A 25905-nucleotide genomic window follows, 5' to 3' on the forward strand; every position below is an offset into this window, starting at 1 on the left:
GGTAGCGACTCCTTATCTCGGCCTCAGTCTCCAAAGTAGCCTCCTCCTCGGAATGATTTAGCCACTTGACCTTGACCATGTGGATCACCTTGTTCCGGAGCCTCCTCTCTGTCTAAAATCTGAGTGTGTCTCTCCTCGATTGACAGGTGCGGTGTCAGCTGAAGTGGCTCGAAGTTCAGCACGTGCGAAGAATTCGACATGTACTTCTGCAGCATAGAGACGTGAAACACATTATAAACTCCCACCAGGTTCGGCGGCAATGCAACTCTGTATACGAGTGTCCCAACTCTCTCTAGGATCTCGAATGGTTCGATGAATCTAGGGCTGAGCTTGCCTCTCTTCTCGAACCTCATCACACCCTTCATCGGTGCGACCTTAATAAAAACATGATCCCCTTCTGCGAACTCAAGGTCTCTGCGCTTCTGATCTGCATAACTTTTTTGATAGCTCTGAGCGATCCTCATCCTGTCTCGAATCCTGCCCACTAACTCTACTGTCTGCTGACAATATCCGGACCCAACTCTGCTCTCTCTCCTACCTCATCCCAAAACACTGGCGACCTACACATCCTCCCGTACAGTGCCTCGTATGGAGTCATGCCAATCGATGCCTGATAATTTTTGTTGTATGTGAACTCCACAAGAGGTAACTTCGGCTCCCAGCTGCCCTGGAAGTCGATCATGCAAGCTCGGAGTAGGTCTTCTAGAATCTGAATCACTCTCTCTGACCGATCGTCTGTCTGAGGATGGAAGGCAGTATTGAATTGCAGCATAATACCCAATTCTTGGTGTAGACTTTTCCAGAACGCAGATGGGGACCTCAGATCCCTGTCTGACATGATGGACACTGGAATCCCGTGCAGTCTGACTATCTCTCTGATGTACAGCTCTATGTACTGAGTCATAGTGAAAGTCTTCCTGATCAGTAGGAAATGAGTTGATTTAGTGAGCCGATCAACAATCACCCAGATGGCATTAAATCCTCCAGTAGTCCTCGAATCCCTATCACAAAGTCCATGGTGATGTTATCCAATTTCCACTCGAGAATAGGGAGTGGTCTCAGCTTACCTGCAGGTCTCTGATGCTCTGCCTTGACCTGCTGACAAGTCAAACACTCGGAAACAAATCGCAGAATATCTCGCTTCATGTCCGGCCACTAATAAAGAGTCTGAAGATCTTTATACCTCTTCGTACTCTCTGGATGGATGGAGTATGGGGTGCTGTGGGCCTCTCTCAGAATATCTGTTCTCAGGGAATCACTGTCAAGAACCCACAGCCGGTCCCTATATCTGACTATGCCATCCACAACTGTATACAGTCTCTAGCCCTTAGCCTCGTCCTTCTGTCTCCACTTCTGTAACTACTAGTTAGAAGTATGCCTTGTCCAAATTCTTTCTCTCAATGTCGGCTGTACTGTCAGAGTAGCAAGATTTGGGCATCGCCCCTGGCATAAACTGCAAGCTTAAATCTCTAAATCTCTGCCTGTAGCGGTCTCTGTACCGAAAAATGAGCGATCACTGGATGTTTCCTACTAAGAGCGTCTGCAAACACATTAGCTTTACCCGGATGGTAGCTAATGTCATAGTCGTAGTCCTTCACTAGCTCTATTGATCTCCTCTACCTCATGTTCAACTCTTTCTGTGTGAAGAAGTACTTCAGGCTCTTATGATCAGTGAAAATCCTGCTCTTCTCCCCATACAGATAGTGTCTCCAAATCTTCACTATCTGAGAAGTGAACATCTAATCTCCGGATGGAATCGATACTCTGAAAACTGAATCCATCTCCTCTGGTATGATTCCTATTCGATCGACGAAAGATTCAGATATAAAGAATGTGTAGCCCCTGAATCTAGCGAAGCATGTGTGGCTACACCTGAAATATATATCCTCCCTGAGACAAAACATACCATCAAATCTAATCGTGTTGAAAGTTAAGAAATTTCTTACCAGCCATTAACCCCAAATCCTTGAAAACTTACTGAATTAACCCAAGTTTTCCTCAAATTTTCGGAATTTGCAGTTTAGAGTTTCGAAAATTACAAATTGACCCCTACCCAAAATTTTGAAATTTTCAATTCGACCCTTCCTAAATCGAATTCTAACCCCATAAAATTGTAAAATTACGAAAAAAATTTAAAATTTAAATCCCCGAAAATTCTCGATTTTAGCAGTTAGGTCCTCAAATTATCGGTTATTGCAATTGGGTCCCTAAAATTTCTCAAATCATGCAGTTAAATTCTTAATCCAAACTAGATATAATATGCATCCTAATTCCTTCTATGTTATCAACCCCACAAATTAATTCATAACAAACAGGTAGCCCATGCAAGCAAGCGATAAATTAAAATCTTAAACATAAGGGTTAACAGTAATCAACGTCGAGTTTGGCTCTGCTTCGGCCACCTCGACATGCATCAGATATGTTCGGCCAGTAGTGAGGCCCTTGTTCCTAGGGCATTTTGCTGCTTTATGGCCCTCTTGTTAAAAAATGAAGCATTTATAAGTTCCCCACATGCCATTGCCGAAATGGAACATGTTGCACTGTCTGCAAGGCTGTCTCTTCCCTAGCTCAGGCGCCACTAGCGCCTGAGGAGGTCTCTGCTGTTTGGGCCTCCTAAACTGTCCCTGGGGCTTCTGCTGCCCCTGCTATCTCGATGGCCCAGTAAACTGCTTCTTCTGCGCTGGGAACTTGACTGAGTCTGTTGTCTCTTCCGCTGCATCTCAAAATCGATGTCTCGTAGCGCCTGTTCCGCCTGAAAAGCACAGACAGTGACCCCGTCATAGCTCGCCGACCTCATCAACATGACATCCCGGCGCAGGGTGGGTCTCAGTTCGTACATAAAATGCCTCGACTTCTGAGCGGCGTCTCTAGCTATCATGGGCACAAAATGGCAGCCCCTGTCAAACTTGCGGATAAACTCCGCCACAGATAAGTCCCCATGTCGGAGACTCATGAACTCCCTCGTCAGGCGGCCCCTGACATCAGTTGGGAAATACTTGCCATAGAATATCTCCTTGAATCGGTCCCAGGTGAGAATAGCCTGGTCCACGGCATGCGCGGCTCCCCCCCACCATAGGGATGCATCATCCCTCAGCATATAGGTGGCGCACCTGACCCGGTCGTCATCTCTCATCTGCAAGTACTCGAAATGCAGCTCCAGCGATCTAATCCATCCCTCTGCCAAGAATGGATCAATGGTACCCCCGAACTCCTTCGGGTTAAGCCGTCTGAACTGCTCAAGAATATCTATCTGCGGTCTAGGAGCCTTCTGTACCTGCTCCAATAGCCTAGCCATACCCTCAAGTACACGGGTGGTTGCATCCATCGGCGGTGGTGGTGGTGGAAAACCCCTACCGCCTCCCAAGGTGTCATCCTGACGGTCTGTTATAGAAGCGCGTCTGGGAGGCATGATATCTGAATACAGTCCAATTTTAAACCATCATGCAATTAATCTAGTTTTTATAACATTTAATTCTCAACTCATAAAATCATTTAATCAAGTAATGTAAATCATAACTCATGTAATCATGCAGGTGATAACAGTAAATCATTGAAAACATTTAAAACATAAAAGCTTACTGAACTGGAAGCTTGAAGACTGAGCTACAGTAGCTAGAGGTGCACAACCCTATACAGGACCCTTGCTCTGATACCAACTGTAACGTCTACTAATTTAAATTGCAGAAATATTTTTTTTATTTATAAAGCTCATGTTTTCTAAAATAGTTATTTAAATCTTTTGCATACATGCAACTCCCTTGAAAAATATACAATTTAAAAATTAACACTCGTAAACAGTCGACAGATAAAATGACGCAGTCAAAGTAATGCCAACACGTACCACAATCTTGCGTAGTTAAAATAAGACAAGTAAAATTCTGAAAATCAATAGCATAACGCAAAACGTATAAAATCGCTCATGTCTACTCAAAGCTCAAGATATCGTGATGTGCGGAAAAGCGTGGTCCTCGGGTCGTGCTCGCACATCCAGCACTGCCAACTCAGAGTTCGGCACCTTCAGTCTCTTCATCTAAATGCTCACCTGCATCAAACATGCCTAGTGAGTCTAAAGACTCAACACACCTGCACCGTTAATAGCAAACACATATACAAAGTACACAGCAGTGAAAAATACTATAATCAACATATATTTCATGAACTTAAAAGCATGAACATAAACGTGTCGTATAAAGTTATAACGTGTCAAATTATGTCTCATCATGTCATAATATACGTATAAATTTTCTTTTTAATTGAATTCAGTTCATTAGTTGTGACTTTCGTATCAGCTCTATCGTATCAGCTCTATTCGATGGATCTATCTATAAAACCACGGTACTCGGCGGCGAAGACATCAGCGACAGCATTACCCGTCCACTGAGCCTTGGCCTCAGCTCATAATATCTCATGTAATCGTGTTAGTCACAACCAAATCCCATCATTCAAAATGTCATGTTCATCACTTAATAAAAACATGCATATACGTAAATTTTCCTTGAAACCAAGTATTTACCGTATTTTTCGTAATTACATATAAATCATAAACATGATGCATAAACATTTAAAACATGGTAAATTTGTGCTCAGGGTGCTGCCATAACAAAAATTTCACACCGGGTGTAAAATGACCATTTTGCCCCCTGGAAACCCAAATAGACCATTATACCCTGGACTCCTTAATTTCAACCAGAAACTTACCAAACTCCTTAAAACATCCCAAAAAATATTTATAAGAAATCTTAAATGTAAACTCGAGCCCGTTACAAAATTTAATCGATTCGTTTTAAAACTTGTACCGGAATCCCGGTTTTAACCCGAATCGAACCGAAACTTAACCAAAATTTCCCAAACTTTTACCATACCTAAAACACACTCTAACAGTCCCTAATCCATCAAAACCAGACCCCTTAAACCTTCGCTCGGCCCCTGAAATGCTGCTGGAATTTTCCTACTACTTCCCTTCGAACCCTAGCTGCACCATATTCGAAAACTAGCGCCCCTCAGCTCTATCGGATCGCACCAGTCACGAACCAAGCCACCTAGGACCAAGACTAGACCCTACTGGACCTACCTTACCTACGGACTCAGACCCACCAGGGTCTGGTCCACGGCTTGGAATAGTTCTCCACGCCACCAGCTACACACACGTACCCGAGCAGCCCAACCCGATCGCACGACCAAAAAAATCACGCGGCCTCCCTCTTATCGTTTTGGAAAGTTTTTGAAAATATTACCCGAACCCTCAAAAAGTCCTCCGTTTGGATAAAATTTGCGTACCGATTAAAATATGCTCCGGCGGGTAAAAATACCCAACAAAGCTCATTTTTGAAAAATATACTAAAAACACCTCGTATTAATTAATAAAAATTAAACATGTAATAAAATAATTTTCCTGATATTTTCCCGGTCTCCGTTCCTCGATCGAGTGAGAAATTCATCTAAAATCCTAATGCGTGAACTTTTAAAAATATCGTGAAATAAATCTTAACCATGCAAAAATTTAAGCATTAAATGCATAAAAATAAATAGACACATAATTTAGATAAAACCCAAGATTTCATGCATTCAGGTTACGTAAATTAAATTTCCTGGACCTTACACAACTACTCAACCAAAAGAGCCCAATCCATATGGACCATGTCTCCAATGGAATAAGATTCATCCACTCGAGCTGGTTATCGGTAATCCAACCGCTCCTCTAAGAACTAGAAAACAAATTATTGATGAATTTATACATGCAACATTTGTCTCTCAGTTAGAACCTAAGAAAATTGATGATGCACTAAATGATATTAACTGGATAGATGCTATGCAGAAAGAACTGAATCAATTTGAAAGAAGTAAAGTATGACACTTAGTTCCTCGACCTGCTAATATGCATGTAATTGGTACTTGATGGGTCTTTAGAAATAAGATACTGCTAAATAGGCGTTATTTTACATCATCATGGAAATTTGGAGCTACCTAGACCGAGGGCAATTCTATCCTACTCCGGGAGATTTACTCCCTATCACTAAATAATATATACATGTATAGCATTTAAAAATAGCTACAATAATTTTATTAGCGCTTATAAATGGGTAGAACATAGAATTTCTTATAATAATTAAATTTTAAAATATTGATTTTTTACATTGCATATGATTCTACCACAAAAATAAGAATAATAGAAATAAAAATCTCAAACCTCAAACGTAAAAGTATTACTATCAAAAAAAATTTCAAGTAATTTTTAAATATAAAATATGAAGTTTTAAATTTTGAGAATAATAATAATAATATAATGATATAACACATGTTATATACATTAAACGAAATTAGTTTAATGATTAGTCATTTTTTGTTAAAGTTGTGTGAAATGTAATAATAATAATAAAAAAAAAACACGCGTAAGAAAAAAAAGTAAAGGGAGTATCTCACCCGATGTAGGATAGAATTGGCCCTAGACCGATCTTGTTGCATCCAAAAAACCAGGCATGATTAGCTCCAATTCAGATATATTTATATACATTTTTGGAACTATTTCGATGAACCTTGGCGTGAAATACGATCTCATCAATCCGAATATCTAATTTACTTGTTCTGGTCCTCATATACTCTAATTACATAAAAACTCTTGTGACACGGTTTCACGGATCAATTTCGTGAGACGAGTATCTTATTTGAGTCATCCATTAAAAAATATTACTTTTTATTAATCTCTAATTATTACCAAAATTAAATGTTTTTATATTTTGATTCCATGAAACAATACTCAGATTTTTTGTACTGAATATTGAAATCAAATGGGCTCATGCATTAAAATACCTAATTTATGTGTTCTATTGCTCAGTTCATTTTAATGGATACCTAAATTAGATATTTTGTAATTTGATTTTACAAAACAATACTCCTTTTTTTATTTGAATTTGCAATGAAATGATTTCGTACATTCAAATACTTAGTTAATGATTATAGTGCTCAATTTATACTAATTGATACCTAAGGTAGATAAATTTGTATTTCGGTTTCACAAAACCATGAGTGACATAGCTCGACGTCAATAACAGAAGCCAAACTATTTGAGAAGAAGAAACAAATTAAAAATAAAATGATGAAATATTGAATCAACACCTTATATCTTATTTTTTCACTGATCATTGTCATATTTCTTCCCACTTTTATATATTTTACAATTCTTTCGATCTATTTATAAAAAACCAGGAACATAAATGTGTTTGAAAAAAGAAGAAATTATAGGCAGACATTAAAAATGGAGGGAATGGAAAAATAAATAAATAAAGAAGGGCTTCTCTTGGGTTTACACAAATAAAGAAGGGTATTATAGTATTTTGATAAGCATTAGAGAGTTTAAAAGAATAAATCAATTATGTCAGGGAGTTGGAACACAAGTTTCCTGGTATAGGGACTGATGACACAGTTAGAAAATAAATATTCATCAAATAAAATAATAAATAAAAAACTAGATATATTCATAATTAAATATTAATCATTAAAAAGACAAACAAAAAAGACAGTGACCATTGTGTCGTAACAAAAAGCCCCCCTCGTAGTCGTAGATAATATGTTACTATTAAACCGATAAAAGTGTCAGGATTTGTTATTATAATTATAATTATAATAAATAAAAACAAGACTGTCGAGATTTTGCTCATTTGTTTTTTAATCGGATCTAAAAAATGTGTGGCACTGCATCTCGACATTAATACCAAATTATTTTAACTTATAATTTTCAATAACTGCATTAAAACATTATTGATTTTTTTTAAAATTTATTTGACATGTAATGTAATATAGACATTTCTTTAGATAAGACCATTGATCACTCCAAAAATCTATATGAAGAACAAATGCACTATAGCGTGTCCAATGCAGATTCACCATATTTTTAGAACTTATAATCCCCAGCAGCTAATATTATACTGTCATCATCGTTAAATAATAAGCTTATTATGTTTGCGTACCCAGGCATCCAAATTGCTTGTGTTGAATCTTTTCTTTATTCCAAATTTGTTATGATTCAAATAAAGTGCAGATTTTCTATTCAAAATAGAGTGCTGATTCCAGACAGGTGTCTTTTTGCTTATCAAAAGATGTCTGCTCTTCCTGGTTTTTACAACACAAAAGACAGACCACGAGGAATCAAGGAAAAAATATTTGAGTAATGCTCCAAGCTCTCTACTTTCTACCTTCTTCAGCAAATAATAAACTAAATCAAAAGGTCAACACTGTGGAGAAGAAATGAGATCCAACTTCTGCGGTGCTCTAAATATTCCATTTGTTGATTTTTTATCCTCCTTTAAGTCAAGATGACAACGAGAATCCTTGTTCAAAACACCGTGTTCGAGTATCTTGCATAACACGATGTAGCAAGGAAGGATTACTCGTGACAACAGCATCCACATGCTCAAGCAACATCTTCTTCATTGACTCCTCATCATCCACGGTCCACCCGTAAACCTTCTTATTTCTCCTGTTTTCAATAGCAACAAGAAATGATACGCTACACTTTTATGACCAAATTATAAAATCTTCTTCTTCCTCATTAATGACCTTACCCATGGAGGATTCCCACAACTTTTTCATCAATTAAATGATGGTAAACACCAACAACCTCGGCATTTCTCATCCTCAATAAATTTGTTCTAGTACCAGTGAGTAGATCCATCATCACAATGTAGCCTACCTACACAACCATGATAGAAACAAAAACCAATGAAATTTACTATCATATGCTATAATGACTATTGTCCACAAGGTTAGCAAATCAAAAGTAGATTTTGAATGGAATAAAACCAGCAGAAGTTAAAGATAAGGTTATGGCAAGTATTAAACACTTTTCACTCGGTATAATCAATACAAGTCACAGCAAAATTAACACACGTTACATGATAAAAAACCTAAAAATGAAAAATCCATCTGCCACATCCCTATGTCAAACTCGCAACCACAGGAAACACAAGAACGGTTCACCATTTCACCTCAGTCAACCAAGCATAGCCCCTTCACTGCAGCAGACATCTAAACACAAACAAGATCTGCAGCTAAAAAATTCTCAATGTGGTGATAAATATTTCTAGCATACCCAATCCCAGTCTGTACGTTACAAGGGTCAAACAGAGATTTCGCAAACTCATTTGCCTCTATCAGATCATCAAGCTAACCTCCAGATTTTACTATGCACTGATAGGCAAAAAACTCGGAAAAAGTTACACTGGAAAATTATTTTTCAAGTTCATAATCACAGGATATAACTATATAAGATTAGACATGGAATTAAATCAAAATAGGAGAAATGCGAGAGTTTAACCAACTTTTACCTTAATATTCATTGATAATCTAATTATATCCCTCACTAGGCTGTCGCTTTTGGCCCATACGATGCAATTCTTACACTTAGTTCTTTCAACCTGCAGAAGTACGAGGAGAACCTCATTTCATTTATATTTGCAACAATAGACATGAAAAAAAATAGTACAGTTGTTTATATTACAGCAATTACTAATAAAATCATCAATATAAGATAAAAAAGGGGAAGAAAAACTGTGGAATAAATAATGATAAAAGTTTTGTTTTAAAAAAAGTAGGGACCAAATTGAAAATCACCAAGTAAATGAAAAGGTCCCAATTGTAACATGCAAACAATATAGTTAGGTAGACATAGTAAAAGCAATAAGTTCAAATTATCAACAAAATATAGAAATCTAGCAGTATTCACAGAAAGCTTCATATTCTAGCTTCTTTACAGGAACTGCAAGTTTATTATGTAACAATTCTAACGGCAGTTTCCCCAATTTCACATAGAAACATTTCTCCAAATAATTTCTTCCATTTTTACTCCCTTCATCTGGAATGAAACCAATTTAAGTTCCTCAAAATTTTCAAACAACTTCTATTTTTCTTTCGGAAAATTTGGTTGGAGCCATTGACCTTTGGACATCTTGTAAATTCCATGGTACGACATTGACCAAAATTTGTAAGTGTCTGGTCAAATTTACTTTCCACAATTAATATTGGTAACTAAGGAAAAAGAGAAGTCTGAAATAATCACCAGTTAAGCAGTACAATTAACTTACAACAGAAATGATATCTTTTGCAAGTTCTTTTTCGTACATAGGAGGCCCCACCTTAGCATCAAGGATCACCAGCCGAACAGACCCTGATATCAACTAATGCATCGATGACAGGAGTGGAAGATAATTAGATTATATCGTCGATAAAAATATTATGCAAGGTTTGCTACTTGATTCAATTTCAACTGATCATTTGCAGTAGGCAATATCTGAAAGCTGATTCTAAAGGTACAGAACGGCCTAACATGTAGATTGCAGCATACTTTTACTTGCAATTATGATGGAAGATAAACTGTTTCACTTCATATAAATTCATTTCTTCTGGAACCTATACCCCAGCGCTGTTTAGAGAGAAAGAGATAGAGCTATGAGACATGCCTTCAATGCTTCTTCCAGAGTTGGAATATTTACGTCATGAAACTTCGATGAATGCTGATGGTTGGAAACAAGCCCTCTGATCTACGATCACAAAGTAAACACGATCTAGAACTAGATTAGAATTTAAATATTTTATCCACTACAAATATTTTTAATCCAGCCAAAGCCATTGATCTCACCTCCTTCATGCTCAAATAACCAACTTTAGACGTATTGTTTCCAGATATTTGCTGCAGTTCCCTGCCTGCTACATGTGAGAAACAACTTTCCAGACTACTTGAACCAAAATTTTCTTGACAACAAGAAGTAGTGAATCTCAGAAATACGTGAAAATTACAATACAATTTATGTCAAATAACTCCATTCTGAATTGAGTGCATGAAGCTCAGATTTTTCTAATTTTCATGAAAGACGTTCGGAAATGCCATTGTCAGAAGCCTTCCATTTTCTATGTTACAGGATTTCAAGAGAAACTACAGATGAGATAAGTAGATAACACAACATTACGCAGAACTCGTCTGTTAGGTGAGATGGGCCATCTTTATTTAATGATGATTGGAATAATGCAAATGTAAATAATGCAATTTGTCAATAAACCGTGTCAAATTTGGTTGGTGGCTGAAAAAACGAAAATCGCATCCTTTGTTCATACGGGAGGATTGCACCTATAAATAAGTGCATCATTTGCATTGTAATATCATCCTATCAGAAGCTTTTTGAAGCATCCTAAAAGAGTTTTTTTTTTCTTGAGCGTTGAGAGGTTCTCTTGTGTGAGTTTGAGAAAATATATTTTCGGTTATACTCGGGGTTGAGATCGTGAGATATTGATCGTTTTGTTGTAAACACATGTAAAATTTCTTCCTATTATAAAGATTTGCAGTAACTCCATGGATGTAGCCTACATTGGGTGAACAACCTAAATTTTTGTGATCTCGTTGATTATTTTATTCCGCAATTTTGGTATTATATTATTATCATAATCGTCATCACTTCGGCATAATTACCCAATAACTGATATCAGAGCCTTGCTATAAAATTTCTTTGAATTCTGAGTATGTTTTATGGTTGTAGCTTTTTTTGATCTTCCACGTCAGAAAAGATTTTTTAGATTTTTTGCTAAAGGTTAGAGAAGCGATAGCCAGAGACGATGGATGGGACCGGGAATCAACAAGTTCGATGGGCCATATTTTTTGTTTTGGCGGTTACAGATTAGAGATTATCTGTATAGCAAGAAGTTGTATCAACTTTTATCAGGAAACAAGCCGGAAAAGATGGAGAATGATCACTGGGAGATCCTTGACCGACATGTGTTAGGTGTAATACGATTGACCCTAACGAATGTGGCACATAACGTGGCGGAGGCACAAACTACAGAAGAGATGATGTCCATTTTATCGGACATGTACGAGAAGCCATCAGCAAACAACAAAGTACATCTTATGAAAAAGTTATTCAACTTGAAAATGAGAGAAAAACACATCAATGAGTTCAATACAATTGTTTCTCAGCAAACATCGGTTGAAATTAATTTCAAATGATGAGATTCGTGCACTTATTCTTTTGGCATCTTTCCCAAATGTTTGGGAACCAATACGGGCAACGGTCAGCAACTCTGTTGGAAAAAGAAAGCTATATTTCAATGATGTCATATATCAAATTATTGCTGAACAAGTCTGCATGATGGATTCGGATGAAGGAATATCATCTAGATCTGCTCTAAATCTCGATATCAGAGATAGGGCAGGAGTGACGAAAAGAGTTCTAACCGATGGCATGGTAGGTCCAAGTCAAGAATTGGAAAAGACAAAAGCAACTTTGAAAAGAATTTGAAGTGCTGGAGTGGTAGTGAAACTGATCACTTGAAAAAGAAATGCAAATCAACAAAGAATAATGCAAATGTTGTTATTGAGGACGTACACGGTGCTATATTACTATCCATGGAAAGCCCGATTGGTTCTTGGGTTATGAACTCAGGAGCTTCGTTCAAATACATCGCAGGCGATCATGGAAAAGTTTTCCTGGTTGATGGAAAATGTTTGGAAATAGTTGGTATGTGTGATGTACGAATGAAGACAGCTCGACGATGAATGCCATAATGTTATATTTGGTGATGGTTCCTGGAAAGTAAACAAAGGAGACATGATTGTTGCTCGAGGAAAGAAAATTGAGACTAATTATATGACTTCCTGTTGCAGAGATACATTAGCAGCCGTGGATTCTGAAGCTAATTCAAGTCTATGACATTTTACGCTTGGGTATATGAGTGAGAAAGGAATGAAGATGCTGGTATCAAACGGGAAGCTACCATAATTAAAGATTGTTGAACACAAGCTAAGTGAAAGTTGTATCTTTGCAGAAAAAGATGAGCTTTTCAAAGTGCGGTGGTAGATAACCGAAAGCAGCAAAGTTGGAGCTGGTACATACTGATGTACGAGGATTGAGGACTATCTCATGTGATATCTTTTGGAGACTCAAGATACTATGTCACATTTACCGACTAATCAAGCCGGAAATTTTAGGTTTATTTTCTGAAAAATAAATATAATGTTTATGAGAACTTTAAAAATTGGAAAGTCGTGGTTGATAATGAGAATAACTCGAAGGTAAAGTACTTACGATCTGATAATGAGACCAACTCGAAGGTAAAGTGCTTAAGATCTGATAATGGTGGTGAATACGAAGATGATGAGTTTAAGAAATATTGTGCACAACCATTCTTGGTACACCTCAACAGAATAGCGTAGCTGAAGGATGAACAAGACCTTGAATCAACGTGCTAGGAGCATGAGACTGCACTCTGGATTACCAAAATCATTCTGGCTAATGTTTTTAACACTGCGGCATATATGATTAATAAAGGACCTTCGGTACCGCTTGACTACAGAATACCCGAAGAGGTATGGAACGACAAAAAAATAAACTTTTCTTTCTTGAAAGTATTTGGATATTTATGCTATGTTCATATTGACTCAGCTTGCAAAACAAATCTTGATCTGAAATAAAAGAAGTGTTTCTTTATTGGTTACAGCGTTCTAAACGGTGGTCGAGGCGCAGTAGGCGGCCCTCGACCGCGCCGCCTATGCATGAGGCAGCTGTTTTAGGCGACCCAAGCTATACGGTGGTGGGTAGGAGGTCGAGGCGGGTGGTGGCGGTGAACAGGCGGGCCAGGTAAGGCAATCAACATTTTTAAGTTGTAGTGAACAAATTTTAAAAACCCAGACAAACTCAACTAATTTTAAAACTCAAAACCCTAGTTATTTAAATCACACCCCACTTTCTTTTTTTAAACTTTTGGTTCTCCCTCCGTCTCATTATCAACCACTAAGCCCACACACAAACTGTTTGCCGCCTCCGCCTGCCGCCCGCCGCCGCCGCAAGAAGTTTTAGGTTAGGCATTGTATATTTTATTATTTAACAAACTTTTTGTGATTATATATGATTATCTATAAAAAAATTACTTAAAAAAATTCAACCGCCGAGGCGGTAGGGAGACACCGACCGATCTACCCTCGCCTCCCGCCATTTACAACATTGATTGGTTATTGTGATAATGAGTTATCGTTTTTGGGATGACCAAAATCGGAATATCATTCGGAGTAGAGATATAATCTTCATATTGTACAAGGACAAGTCAAGCATTGGAGCTAGAGATGAATGTCCTAAAGTCAACAAGACTGATGAAGTGCCATTGATAGATATTCATGTGAATTAATCGAAAAGCAGTAACCATGAAGATGAAGAAGCAACTACAAAAGATGATGACCCACAAACTACAATGATTGAACTCAGGAGATCTTCAAGAACAATTAGACTACCTGAGATATACTTCTTTGCATTTCACTATATTTTGCTAACAGATAAAGGTAAATCAGAGACCTATGAAGAGGCAATGCAAAATGTTGATCAACCGAGTAGGAGTAAGCCATGGAAGATGAGACTCATTGTCATCCAACCAGACGTGGGAGTTGACAGAACTTTCGGAAGGCAAAAAGGCATTACATAATAAGTCGGTGTATCATTTAAAAGAAGTACATGACAAGACTTGTTGTAAAAGATTTTCAACAAAAGGAAGACATTGATTACACTGAGATTTTCTCTCCAGTTGTTAAGTTAACCACTATCAGGACTGTAGGATTAGTGGCAAAAGAAGATTTATATCTGGAGCGGTTAGATGTAAAGACGGCGTTTCTTTATGGTGACCTAGATGAAGAAATTTATATGAAGCAGCCACAGAGCTTTGAAGTACGGGGAAAAGAGAAAATGATGCGCAAACTTCAAAGAGCTTGTATGGTCTCAAACAAGCTCCAAGCCAGTGGTACAAGAAGTTTGATGGATTCATGAGTAACAATGGTTTCCTGAAGTGTCAAGCTGATCACTGTTGTTATGTGAAGAAGTTTGATGGTTCTTATATCATTCTATTGCTAGATGTAGATGATATGTTGATAGTAGGAGCTTATCTGGAGGAGAATGATAAACTTAAAAAAGAATTATCAAAAGAATTTGCTATGAAGGATTTGGGTGCTGCAAAGCAAATCCTTGGAATGAGGATCTTAAGAGATCGAGTGAATGAAATCTTGAAGTTATCTCAAGAAGAGTATGTGAAAAAGGTCATTAGCAAATTTAACATGGATGAACTAAAGCTGTGAGTACTCCTTTGGCTAGTCATTTTAAACTAACCAAAGCACAATCACCATCGACGGAGCAAGAGCAGGACATGAGCAGGAGCAGGCTCATATGAACAAAGTTCCTTGTACTTCTGCTGTCGGAAGCCTCATGTATGTTATGGTGTGAACTAGACCAGACATAGCACATGCAGTGGAACTTGCGAGCAGGTTTATGAGCAATCCAGGAAAAACAACACTGAGAAATAGTTAAATGCATTCTGAGATACTTGAAAGGTAATGCTAATTTATCTTTATGCATCAGAAGGTTAAATTTGGGCTTACAAGGTTTTGTCGATGCCGACATGGATGGTGGCCTGGATGGTAGAAAAAGTACCACTGGGTATGAATTCATATTAGGTGGTACGACAATAAACTGAATATCTAAATTGTAAAAGATAGTTGCGCTTTCAACTACTAAAGCTAAGTATATTGCAGCTACAGAAGCTAGCAAGGAGATGATATGGTGGAAATCATTTCTGGAGGAATTAAGTCAAAAGCTTGAGGGGAGCACATTATTCTATGACAGTCAGAGTGCTATTCATTTAGCAAAAAATCTTGTTTATCATGCTAGGACAAAGCATGTACAGATTCGAGATATCGTTTCATAAGATCGGTACTGGAAGATGAAGTCTTGATGCTTGAGAAGATTCCAGAAAAATAAGAATCTTGTTGATATGCTCGCAAAGGCTGTGATCATTGACAAACAGAAGTTATGTTCAACTTCAGTTGAACTCTATACATAAATGAGGAGATATGAGCTGCTACATTAATGGTGTGAAGACATGATCGAAATCAAGTCTTCAAGTAGTTAGAATGTTAGATGAGATGAGTAGCCTTATTGGAAGATTGCAAATGTAAACGATGCATTTTGTCAACAAACCGGCGTCAAATTTGGTTGGTGGCTGCAAAAAAGGAAAATTGCTTCCTTTGGTTACGGATTGCGCCTATAAATAAGTGCATCATTTGCATTGTAATATCATCTCATCGAAAATTTTTTTAAGCATCCTAAAGTAGAGAGAGTAAAAGAAAATAAAAGAGTTTTTTTTTTTTACCGTTGACAGGTTCTTGTGTGAGTTAGAGAAAATATTTTCTTGGTGATACTCGGGGTTGAAATCGTGAGAAATTGAGTGTTTTGTTGGAAACACATGTAAAATTTCTTCTTGTTATAAAGATTTGCAGTATCTCCGTGGACATAATCTATATGGAGGAACCACCTAAATCTTGGTGCTTTGTTGATTATTTTATTCCGTAATTTTGGTATTATATTATCATCGTGATTGTCAGAAACGGTTAGAAGCCTTCCATTTTTTCTATGTTAGAGGATTTCAACAGAAACTACAGATGAGATAAGTAGATAACACAGCATTACGCAGAACTCGTCAGCATTGAAGGAACAATGTAATAACTTGTTTCACGTAATAGAGAATGGTCAACGGAAAATTACAGTGATTTAAAAAGTTGAGGTATACCTGTCATGAAGAGCAAATAATACCCCATCTGAAGAACGGGACACATCGACCTCGATGCAATCTACTTGAGAACTTAAAGCAATACGATATGCATCTATCTGGCACAAACAAGACCACAGAAAGCTGAAGCACACAGAAAAGTGATGAAATAGATGGACATTTTGGGCCAGGGGCAAGATTGGCCACTGATCCTAGTCTGATTTGACATGATATAAAACAGTAATCTACTCCCCTTAATTTATGGGTCAGTAAAATTACATTGACCATTAATGCAAATGTAGAATGAGAGGGTACCGTGTTAGGGAAGGCCCTCGTTGAGTCGCCTCCATGAGCACAAACTAAAGGAGGGTTTTTCATCCAGCTGCACTTTCGCAGGTGTATCTGCACGTACATGACAAGAATAGATTATCAATAAAAATTGTAAAAAAAAAAAAAAAAAGTGTGACCTTACCTGTTGGAGGGTGAAATGGAAGTAAAGAGGAGGAAGAATGGCAATAACAACAAGGGCCATGATTAGAAATCTCAAGATCTTTCTTCGCCACCTCGAGGAGATCACTCTTGCCATCGCTTTCTTTCTCAAATTCAAACCCTGTGTAATTGTGTCGTCTTCTTTACTTAGCACGGAAGAGAACCACGTAATAAGGGAAATTTAGGGAAAAGTGATTGGATTGCCATTTATTTAAAAAAAAATCACAACTCAATTTATATAAAAGTCCTTTTGTTTAGCTGAAAATACATCATTAACTTAAATTTTTAACATTAAATCTATCTATCTCATTCAGTCGACTTCAAACTAGGTTTTTCTTCTGTCGATCTCCTTTCATTTCCTTTCCGACGCCGATTCTCAATGCAAATCGTCTTTTTTTCTCATCAATTCTCGATGCAGATCCTTCCAATATAAGCAAACTCAATCGAACAAATGACTGCCAAAAATCTGATAATATTAACGTTTATTTCGATTTATTGCTTCTGTTTCTTCTGACTCGTTTGAATAAGAAAGAGTCGACCTACAAAACAAAAATTTTGATCTACCCAACATTTTACTTGAGTCGACCAAGATTTGATCTTGGTCGACCAAAATGTTGGGTCGACCAAAACTTATTCGACCTAGAGCTTGGGTTGGAGCTTGGTCGACCAAGAGCTTGGTTGCTCTTGGTCGAACCAAATATTTGGTAGCTTGGTCGACCCATTTTGGATAGACCAAAAGCTTGGTCTACTCTACCTAAAATGGGTAGACCAAAGCTTGGTCGACCAAAGTTTTTGCTTGGGTCGACCCAGTGCATGTTTTTTTATCCTTGTTCAAATATTTTTTAGTGTGTAATATGTTTGATAATCATTGGATATTGTATTGATCTTTTAATTATTGGACATTGTATTGATCTTTTTAATTTTGATTTAAGTATTTATGGTGGAATTTTGTTGTTGATCAGTTTTTGGGTCGACCATGGTGGTTTCTGGGTCGATCAGGTTACTTCTGGGTCGACCTTGTTGATATTTGGGTCGACCATGTTAATCTCTGGGTCGACCCATGTTGATTTTGGGTCTATCAAGGTTGCTTTTGGTTTTGGGTCGACCATTTTTCTAACATATGAATCCATATATTTGACAAATATGATCGATAATTACTTAATTTTGACGAATAATTACACAATTTTAACCAATGTTACATGTTTTTAACATATGAATCACATAATTTCACAAGTATGTTCTATAATGTTACATGATTATGTTACATGTTACGACATATGAGTCACAATTTGACAACTATGTTAAATGTGTTTTGACATATGAGCCACAATTTCACAATTATATTATATGTTTTAACATAAGAATCACAATTTCACAACTATGTTACATGTTTTAACATATTAATCATAATTTCACAATTATGTTATATATTTTAACATACGAATCATAATTTCACAAATTTCACAATTAAGTTACATGTTTTAATATATGAATCATAATTTCACAACTATGCTACATGTTTTAACATATGAATCACAATTTCACAACCAACTATGTTACATGTTGTTTTAACATATGAATCATAATTTCACAATTATGTTATATGTTTTAACATATGAATCACAATTTCACAACCAACTATGTTACATGTTGTTTTAACATATTAATCACAATTTCACAACTATGTTACATGTTTTAATATATGAATCACAATTTCACAATTATGTTACATGTTTTTAACATATGAATCACAATTTCACAAGTATGTTATATAATATTACATGTTTTAACATATGAATCAAATTTTTAGCTGGGTCGACACAAAGTAGACCTTGTTGTTTTTGGATCGACCTTGTTGCTTTGCTTTTGGGTCGACCCAAAGGCACATCCTACAAAATTCAACAAAAATTAAGAGAATAAGATAATTAGAATAGACAAAAATTAATAATAATAATAATAATAATAATAATAATAATAATAATAATAAAACAAACCTGACAACATAATTATGGATTCTTCTTGGTCGACCAAAATTAGTTGACTAAGAAGAATTTCTTCTTGGTTTGGTCCACCAAGAAGAATTCTTGGTCGACCAAGAAAATTATCTTGGTCGACCCATAATATTTGGTCGACCAACTTAATTTTGGTCGATCAATTCTTCTGGGTGGACTCTTATTTTTTCTCAAAATAGATTTTGGGTCGACTAAATTGATTTTGGGTCGACAGATCCCGATTTGGGAAAAAGGGGTAGATGACTCATAAATTTTAATTGGGAGAAGATGTTTGTCAACCGAGAAAAAAAAGGAAAATTAATTAAGTTAAAAAGTTTAATTGCAGTTAATGTAATAATCAAAAGTCAACTCCTTGTTTCTTAAAAAAAAGTCAGAGTCCTTGTTTTTTAAATACGTTCTCTCTCACTCCTACTTTTTAATTGGCCCAATCATCAATCAATTGCCATTACCTTTAGTTTGTTAGATAATTTTGAAGTAAAGTATAATTAAAATGAAATAATAGAATGTAGATAAATAATATTGAGGTAATATAATAAATTATTATTTTGTTTTTAATAATTCATAATATTTGATTATTGATAAGCAGGTTTGATTTAATTTTTTTTAATGAAACTTAAATTCTATTAAAAACGGTAAAAAGTTGTTACAAATACACTGGGCAACCCCAGGAGATAGTCCGAAATTAAATGATATCAAACAACAAACTACCTCAACTTTCTAAACATTATAAAGAAGTCATAAGATTTGTCGCCTCAGGAACACATCGATATGTATGGATCTTAATCTTCATGAAAATTGCATTAGAGTCTGCCTTATCTCCTTGAAACATGATCCTGTTGCGAATATTCCACACATTGTACACCGTTGCTGAACGAGCTGTTGTTCTTAATCTAGATAGCAATGAGTTCCCCCTGTAAGTAGTCCTGAAAGCACGTAAAATGGTTGATGGAGAGCTCATTAATTTCTTCATGCCTAGCCAATGCCTTACCGCATCCCAAATATTCTTCGAAATTTTGCACTTGAAAAAGAGATGGGAAACTGATTCATCTTCATGTAGACAAAGTACGCACCGACGATCATTGATAAACCCCAATCTATCTCTAGTTATAATTTTACCATGTGCTAGCAACCAAAGAATAAATCGGTGTTTTGGGAGTATGAAGTTCTTCGCGAGAAGAGGCTTCCAAGGCCACAACCCTGTCGCTTGGACAAAGAAGTGATAAGCTTTAGTCAGACCACCAGCAGTCCTAAACCAAGTGTGTAGGCATGCGACAGCTTGTTGAACCGAACCCATTTGTTGCAATAATTCATCTCGGATGCACAAGATTTTTTTGACCAAAGGTGATCGGTCTTTATGCCAAACCCAAGTCCAAACATCCCCATAGCAGCTGTAAACGTGGCTCACCCACTTGATCCACGAACTATCTTTTTTCATATGAATATTCCATAAAGTTTTGGCAAGCAATGCTCGATTCCATGCTTTCAAATTCCTTAATCCCAATCCTCCATCCGCAACCGGTTTGCATAACATAGACCAAGCAATAGGAGGATGCTTAGTAGGCCACACAAATTTGCGACAAATGGAGTATACCGCATCAATTACACAGTTTGGTATCGGAAGTATAGCAAACCAGAAACATTCAATTCCTTGTAGGACAGATCTTATCAATTCAATTTTGCCAGCATAAGAAAGTGAGTGTATAGGCCAAGATCCAACCTTCTTCGAGATGTTGTCTATGAGGACATTGTAATCTGCTGCTCGGAGTTGTCTCGCGGCAAGGGGAATCCCTAAATATTTGAAAGGAAGTGATCCAAGAGAGAAACCAGTGGCCAAAATAATATCCTGCGACCTAGATTCATCAATACTGGCAATGAAAATATTTGATTTCAATGCATTAATTCTAAGACCCGCCATGTCTCCAAATTGGTTAAGGCAATGCATAATCATGTCCACACTACATCTATCCCCATAAGATAACAACAGCAGATCATCAGCATAAGCTAAGTGAGTAATCCGAAGGTGAGCACATTTCGGGTGGAAGGTGAAAAGGGGTGACCGAGACATTCTCCTTAGCATTCGAGATAGTACTTCAATACATAAAGAGAATAATAAAATGGAGAGTGGATCTCCTTGTCGCAAGACTCTCTTACCATGAAAATGCCCATAATACTGGCCATTAATCACAAGAGAATAAGAAGCAGTGGTCACACATTCCATTATCCAATCAACAAACCTGGGAGGGAAACTAATCAACAAACCTGGGAGGGAAACTGAGAAGCACAAGAACTTCTTTCAAGAATCTCCAATCAACCGTATCATAAGCTTTCTCAAGATCAACTTTCATAATGCAACGTGGTGTACTACGTTTGCGAGCATATTTTCTCAACATCTCTTGTGTCAAGTGAATGTTATCAACAATAGATCTCCCTTGAATGAACGCCGCTTGAGCTCCATCAATTAAATCTCCCATGCAACCTCTCAACCTGTTGACAAGAATTTTAGAAATAATTTTATAAAATACTGTACAACAAGAGATAGGCTGATAGTCCTTGAATGAAGATGGTGAATTCGATTTTGGTACAAGAGCAATAAGTGAGTGATTCCATTGTTTGAGTATCCTTCCTTTAGAGAAGAATTCAAAAATAGCATTGCAAACATCCTCTTTAATGATATGCCAAGATTTCTTGAAGAACTTGGCCCCAAACCCATCGGACCCCGGGGCTTTATCATCGTCAATATCATGCAAAGAAATCTCAATCTCCTCAACTGTGACTTCATCTGTTAATCCCCTCCAATTATTCTCTTGTAAAACCTGACCTTCATTAATGATATCAGAATCAGTGTTTGTGCGATCAACTTGGCAACCCAAAAGTCTGTTATAGTACAGAACAAAACATTGAGCAATCTCTTCGGTGTTGGAACAAGAAGTGCCATCTTCACGCTGTACAACTATGACGGCATTGCGCTTGTTATTTCGCTTAATCATATCATGGAAGAATTTAGTGCAGCGATCTCCTTGCTTGAGGTAATTTATATTCGCTTTTTGAGCAATTTACAATCTCTCCGCTTCAAGAATTAGTTCAGTGCGCCTTCTAAGCTCTCTGTAGTCTGCTGCTCGAACCCCGTTGCTCAGCAGATTTGATTGAATAGTTTCCAATTTATTTTTTATTGCAGTAGCACGGGCTGAAATGTTGCTGAACTCTTTCATATTCAGTTGATGTAGAGGTTTTTTAAGTGCCACAAACAGCTGCTTTAAGCGATACTGCTGTGTACCATAACCTCGAAAATTCCAATTCTCCAGAACCAAGTTGTTGAACTTCTCATTTAAAGTCCACATGTTAAAGAACTTGAATGGTTTAGTCTTCTTTACCCAATTCTCTAACAGAGATACAACAATAAGAGCATGATCTGAGATACACCCCGGTGTAATGAAGTCTGCATATGCATTAAAATTCGAAGCACTCCAGCTCTGATTAACCATAGCACGATCCAGCTTAGTACAAACTGCTGGACTAATCCAAGTAAAGTAGCAACCAGTAGACTGAAGATCCAAAACATCTAAGGATGAAACACAATCATTAAAATCTTTGGTTTCATAAATCCTAACTGGCAAGCCCCCATTCTTTTCAGTTGGTGATAAAAAACTGTTAAAATCCCCCAATAAAATCCATGGTAAGCAGCAACTCGATCCAAAGAATTTCAGATCATCCCACAAACTCCTTCTTTGCACAATAGTATTGAATCCATACACAAAGGATGCACAAAACAAGCTCTTAGTCTTCAAGCATTCAACACTAACTGAAAGCGGACCGGTTACGGTGACCGGTAGCGCAACGGAAGTCAAAAATTTTAAATTTTCATGCTTAAATTTCGGCCACCATAAAGTTTATGTGCAATATTTACAAAAATAAAAACATACATAGGATGTTTAGGAGATATTACCTATCAACCTCTTGAGGTTGATGTTTGCACCAACTTTGTTGTGAACAACAAAGCTCTTCTTAGGAAGAAAAATCTACAAGCTTCTCCTCCTTGCTCCTAAATCAAGCCCACCACAAGCTATGTAAAACCCTTCTTGCTTTGCACTAGAAAAGGAAGAAGATTTTTCAATGAGATGACTTTTATTCTCCAACACTTGAAGAACAAAAGAGAGAAGAAAATTGGAGAGAAAATTGACAAGAAGTTTCGGCCAAGGTGTATGCTAGAATGAGGAGGAAAGTTGAGTCTTGGGATTGCAAAAAGCTAGATTCAAAAATTGCATGCCATGTATTATTTTAATCAAAAGTATTCCAAACCCCTTCACCTCCCAAGCATGCAAACCCTAGTATACATTGCATGTGGGCTTGTAACTTTTACAAGGCCCATGGACTTTTAATTGTCTCAAACAATTTGAGCCCAATTAGACTTCACTTGATTTTACTCAAGCCCACTAGTTAAATAATTATTTCCAATTGGGCTCTACAAGGCCCAATGATATTTAATTAATCCAACACTTGAATTAATTTAATTATTTGGACTCTACTAGGTCCACTAGTGTTTAATTAATTCAACACTTGAATTAATTTAATTTAGTCCATAATAATGTTTATGAAAATCACAATTTTCAACTACATTATTTACTTGGCCAAATTTTAATCTTAGGAACACTTCCATAAATTAAAATTTATATTTCTCTCTTAGAAGTCATACTTCTATTTTTCTTTACGCTTATAAACACATTTATAAGCTGTTCAACACATTGAACTATTTTACTTCTCATCGGGATTTACAAAGCCAGTACTTGTGTGGCCCTCAATGGTTCATTGATACAACTAGCCGTGGGTTCACATCTCTATGAGATTCGGACTAAACATGTCCTTATTCGAGCATACCCCAATTGCTCCATTCTTACTTATCAACTCCTTGATAATAAGAACGTCAGAACTCAAGTCTGATAGTACCCAACCAATCACGTTAAACGCCTAGCAGCATCGCTTACGTGATTCCCTAGGTATCACATGATAGTGCCTGCAAGAACCATTCAATTATGGTTAGCGTACAGTACGGTCCCTTCAACTCATATATCCCGACCGATTCGACAACTATTGGTTTATCGAGAGTTGTCAATGAATCGATACTATGTGTCATGTTGTGGTTGCATCGATGGTGTAATCTATGAAACCCCTTTCATAATTACCACCATACTCTGATCAGAGATTTCAACCCACACATACATGAAAAACACATAGGATATCCATACTCGTAGGTAAGCGGTGAATCCCCGGCTACAATGCATCGACTCCTATATGTTTCGCCGTAACACCCAACCTTGCCACCTGATGACCCCATAAGAGTCGGTAAACAAGTCAAAGTGAAACGCTAGCACATAGAGTCTCAATGTTGTCCAGGGTCATAAGGACTAATGGTGTACAACCATAAACTAGGACTTTTCCACTCGATAAGTGAGAACCACTTGGAAAGTCCTTTATAGAGGGTTGTTCAGTGCACTCTACAAGGAGCACCTATCTGCACGCTCGGACATCACAATGTCCCCTACCAATGAAACATGGTACTCACATCGCAGATACTAGTTTCTAACTCGAGCGGCCTATATCCTTCTTAGTGGCGGCTGAATCGACTAGGAACCGTTTAGAATATACAGTATTACAAATATGAGTTTCATGATACTCATCATATGAGCATCTCATATTCTTTCTACTATTTGTATATTCAAGGACTTTATCTATGCAACTCGCATGGGTATAAAGATAAAGATGCGCCAAATTAATAAATTCAAATATTATTAAAATAAAGATCGTTTAATACAAAGAGTTTCATCGTGAACAGTCGGCCAACACTTGGCTCGATGTGCACCTACTCTAACAATCTCCCACTTGCACTAGAGCCAACTACCCATATACTTAAGACCCATTGATTCGCGATGCTTCTCGAATGATGGTCCTGGTAAAGGCTTAGTTAGTGGATCAGCAACATTATCTGCGGAGCCGACTTTGTCGATCGACACTTCTCCTCGTTCCACGATCTCTCTGAGGATGTGGTACTTTCTCAATACGTGTTTGGACTTCTGATGAGACCTTGGCTCCTTCGCCTGAGCTATGGCTCCCGTGTTGTCGCACATCACCGGGATAGGAGCAACTCCATTTGGAATGACGCCCAACTCTTGGACGAAATTCCTAATCCAAACAGCCTCCTTTGCTGCAGCTGATGCAGCAATATATTCTGCCTCAGTGGTGGGATCCGCAGTACTGTCTTGCTTGGAACTCTTCCAAGAGACAGCACCACCATTGAGCATGAATATGAATCCGGAGGTTGACTTCGAGTCATCAACATCGCTTTGGAAGCTAGAGTCGGTATAGCCTTCCAATTTCAGTTCTCCACCCCCATAGACCAAGAACAACTTATTGGTCCTTCTCAAATACTTGAAGATGTCTTTCACAGCTTTCCAGTGTGGAAGACCAGGGTTGGATTGATATCTACTCACTACACTTAGTGCAAATGCCACGTCAGGACGTGTAGATATCATCCCATACATGATACTACCAATAGCCGAAGCATACGGAATTCGTGTCATCGCCGCTATCTCTGCATCAGTCTTGGGAGACATAGACTTGGATAGGGACACGCCATGACACATTGGTAGATGTCCTCTCTTGGACTCATCCATCGAGAACCGCTTCACGATGGTATCAATGTATGTGGACTGGGTGAGACCAAGCAATCTTCTTGATCTATCTCTATAGATCTGTATTCCCAATACAAAAGATGCTTCACCCAAGTCCTGCATTGAGAACTTACTTGCTAACCATATCTTTGTTGATTGCAACATTCCTACATCATTCC

The 25905-nt window shown here is 37.4% G+C and overlaps 1 protein-coding gene across 1 annotated transcript; it reads right to left on the reverse strand.

Annotated features, from left to right (window-relative positions):
• Positions 1-7769: 7769 nt before the first annotated feature.
• On the reverse strand, positions 7770-17238 carry LOC140837493 (glycerophosphodiester phosphodiesterase GDPD4). Its single transcript, XM_073203665.1, has 9 exons — positions 17036-17238; positions 16879-16965; positions 16585-16682; positions 10631-10691; positions 10452-10532; positions 10077-10169; positions 9321-9410; positions 8559-8686; positions 7770-8473 (listed from the first exon to the last, which is right to left on the reverse strand). Exons 1-9 carry the CDS (start codon positions 17147-17149, stop codon positions 8305-8307), a joined length of 921 nt encoding a protein of 306 aa, XP_073059766.1. The 5' UTR covers positions 17150-17238; the 3' UTR covers positions 7770-8304.
• Between the last annotated feature and the right edge of the window lie 8667 nt (positions 17239-25905).

This window comes from Primulina eburnea, chromosome 7 (genome assembly GCF_022965805.1).
Source record: "Primulina eburnea isolate SZY01 chromosome 7, ASM2296580v1, whole genome shotgun sequence".
NCBI lineage: Eukaryota > Viridiplantae > Streptophyta > Magnoliopsida > Lamiales > Gesneriaceae > Primulina > Primulina eburnea.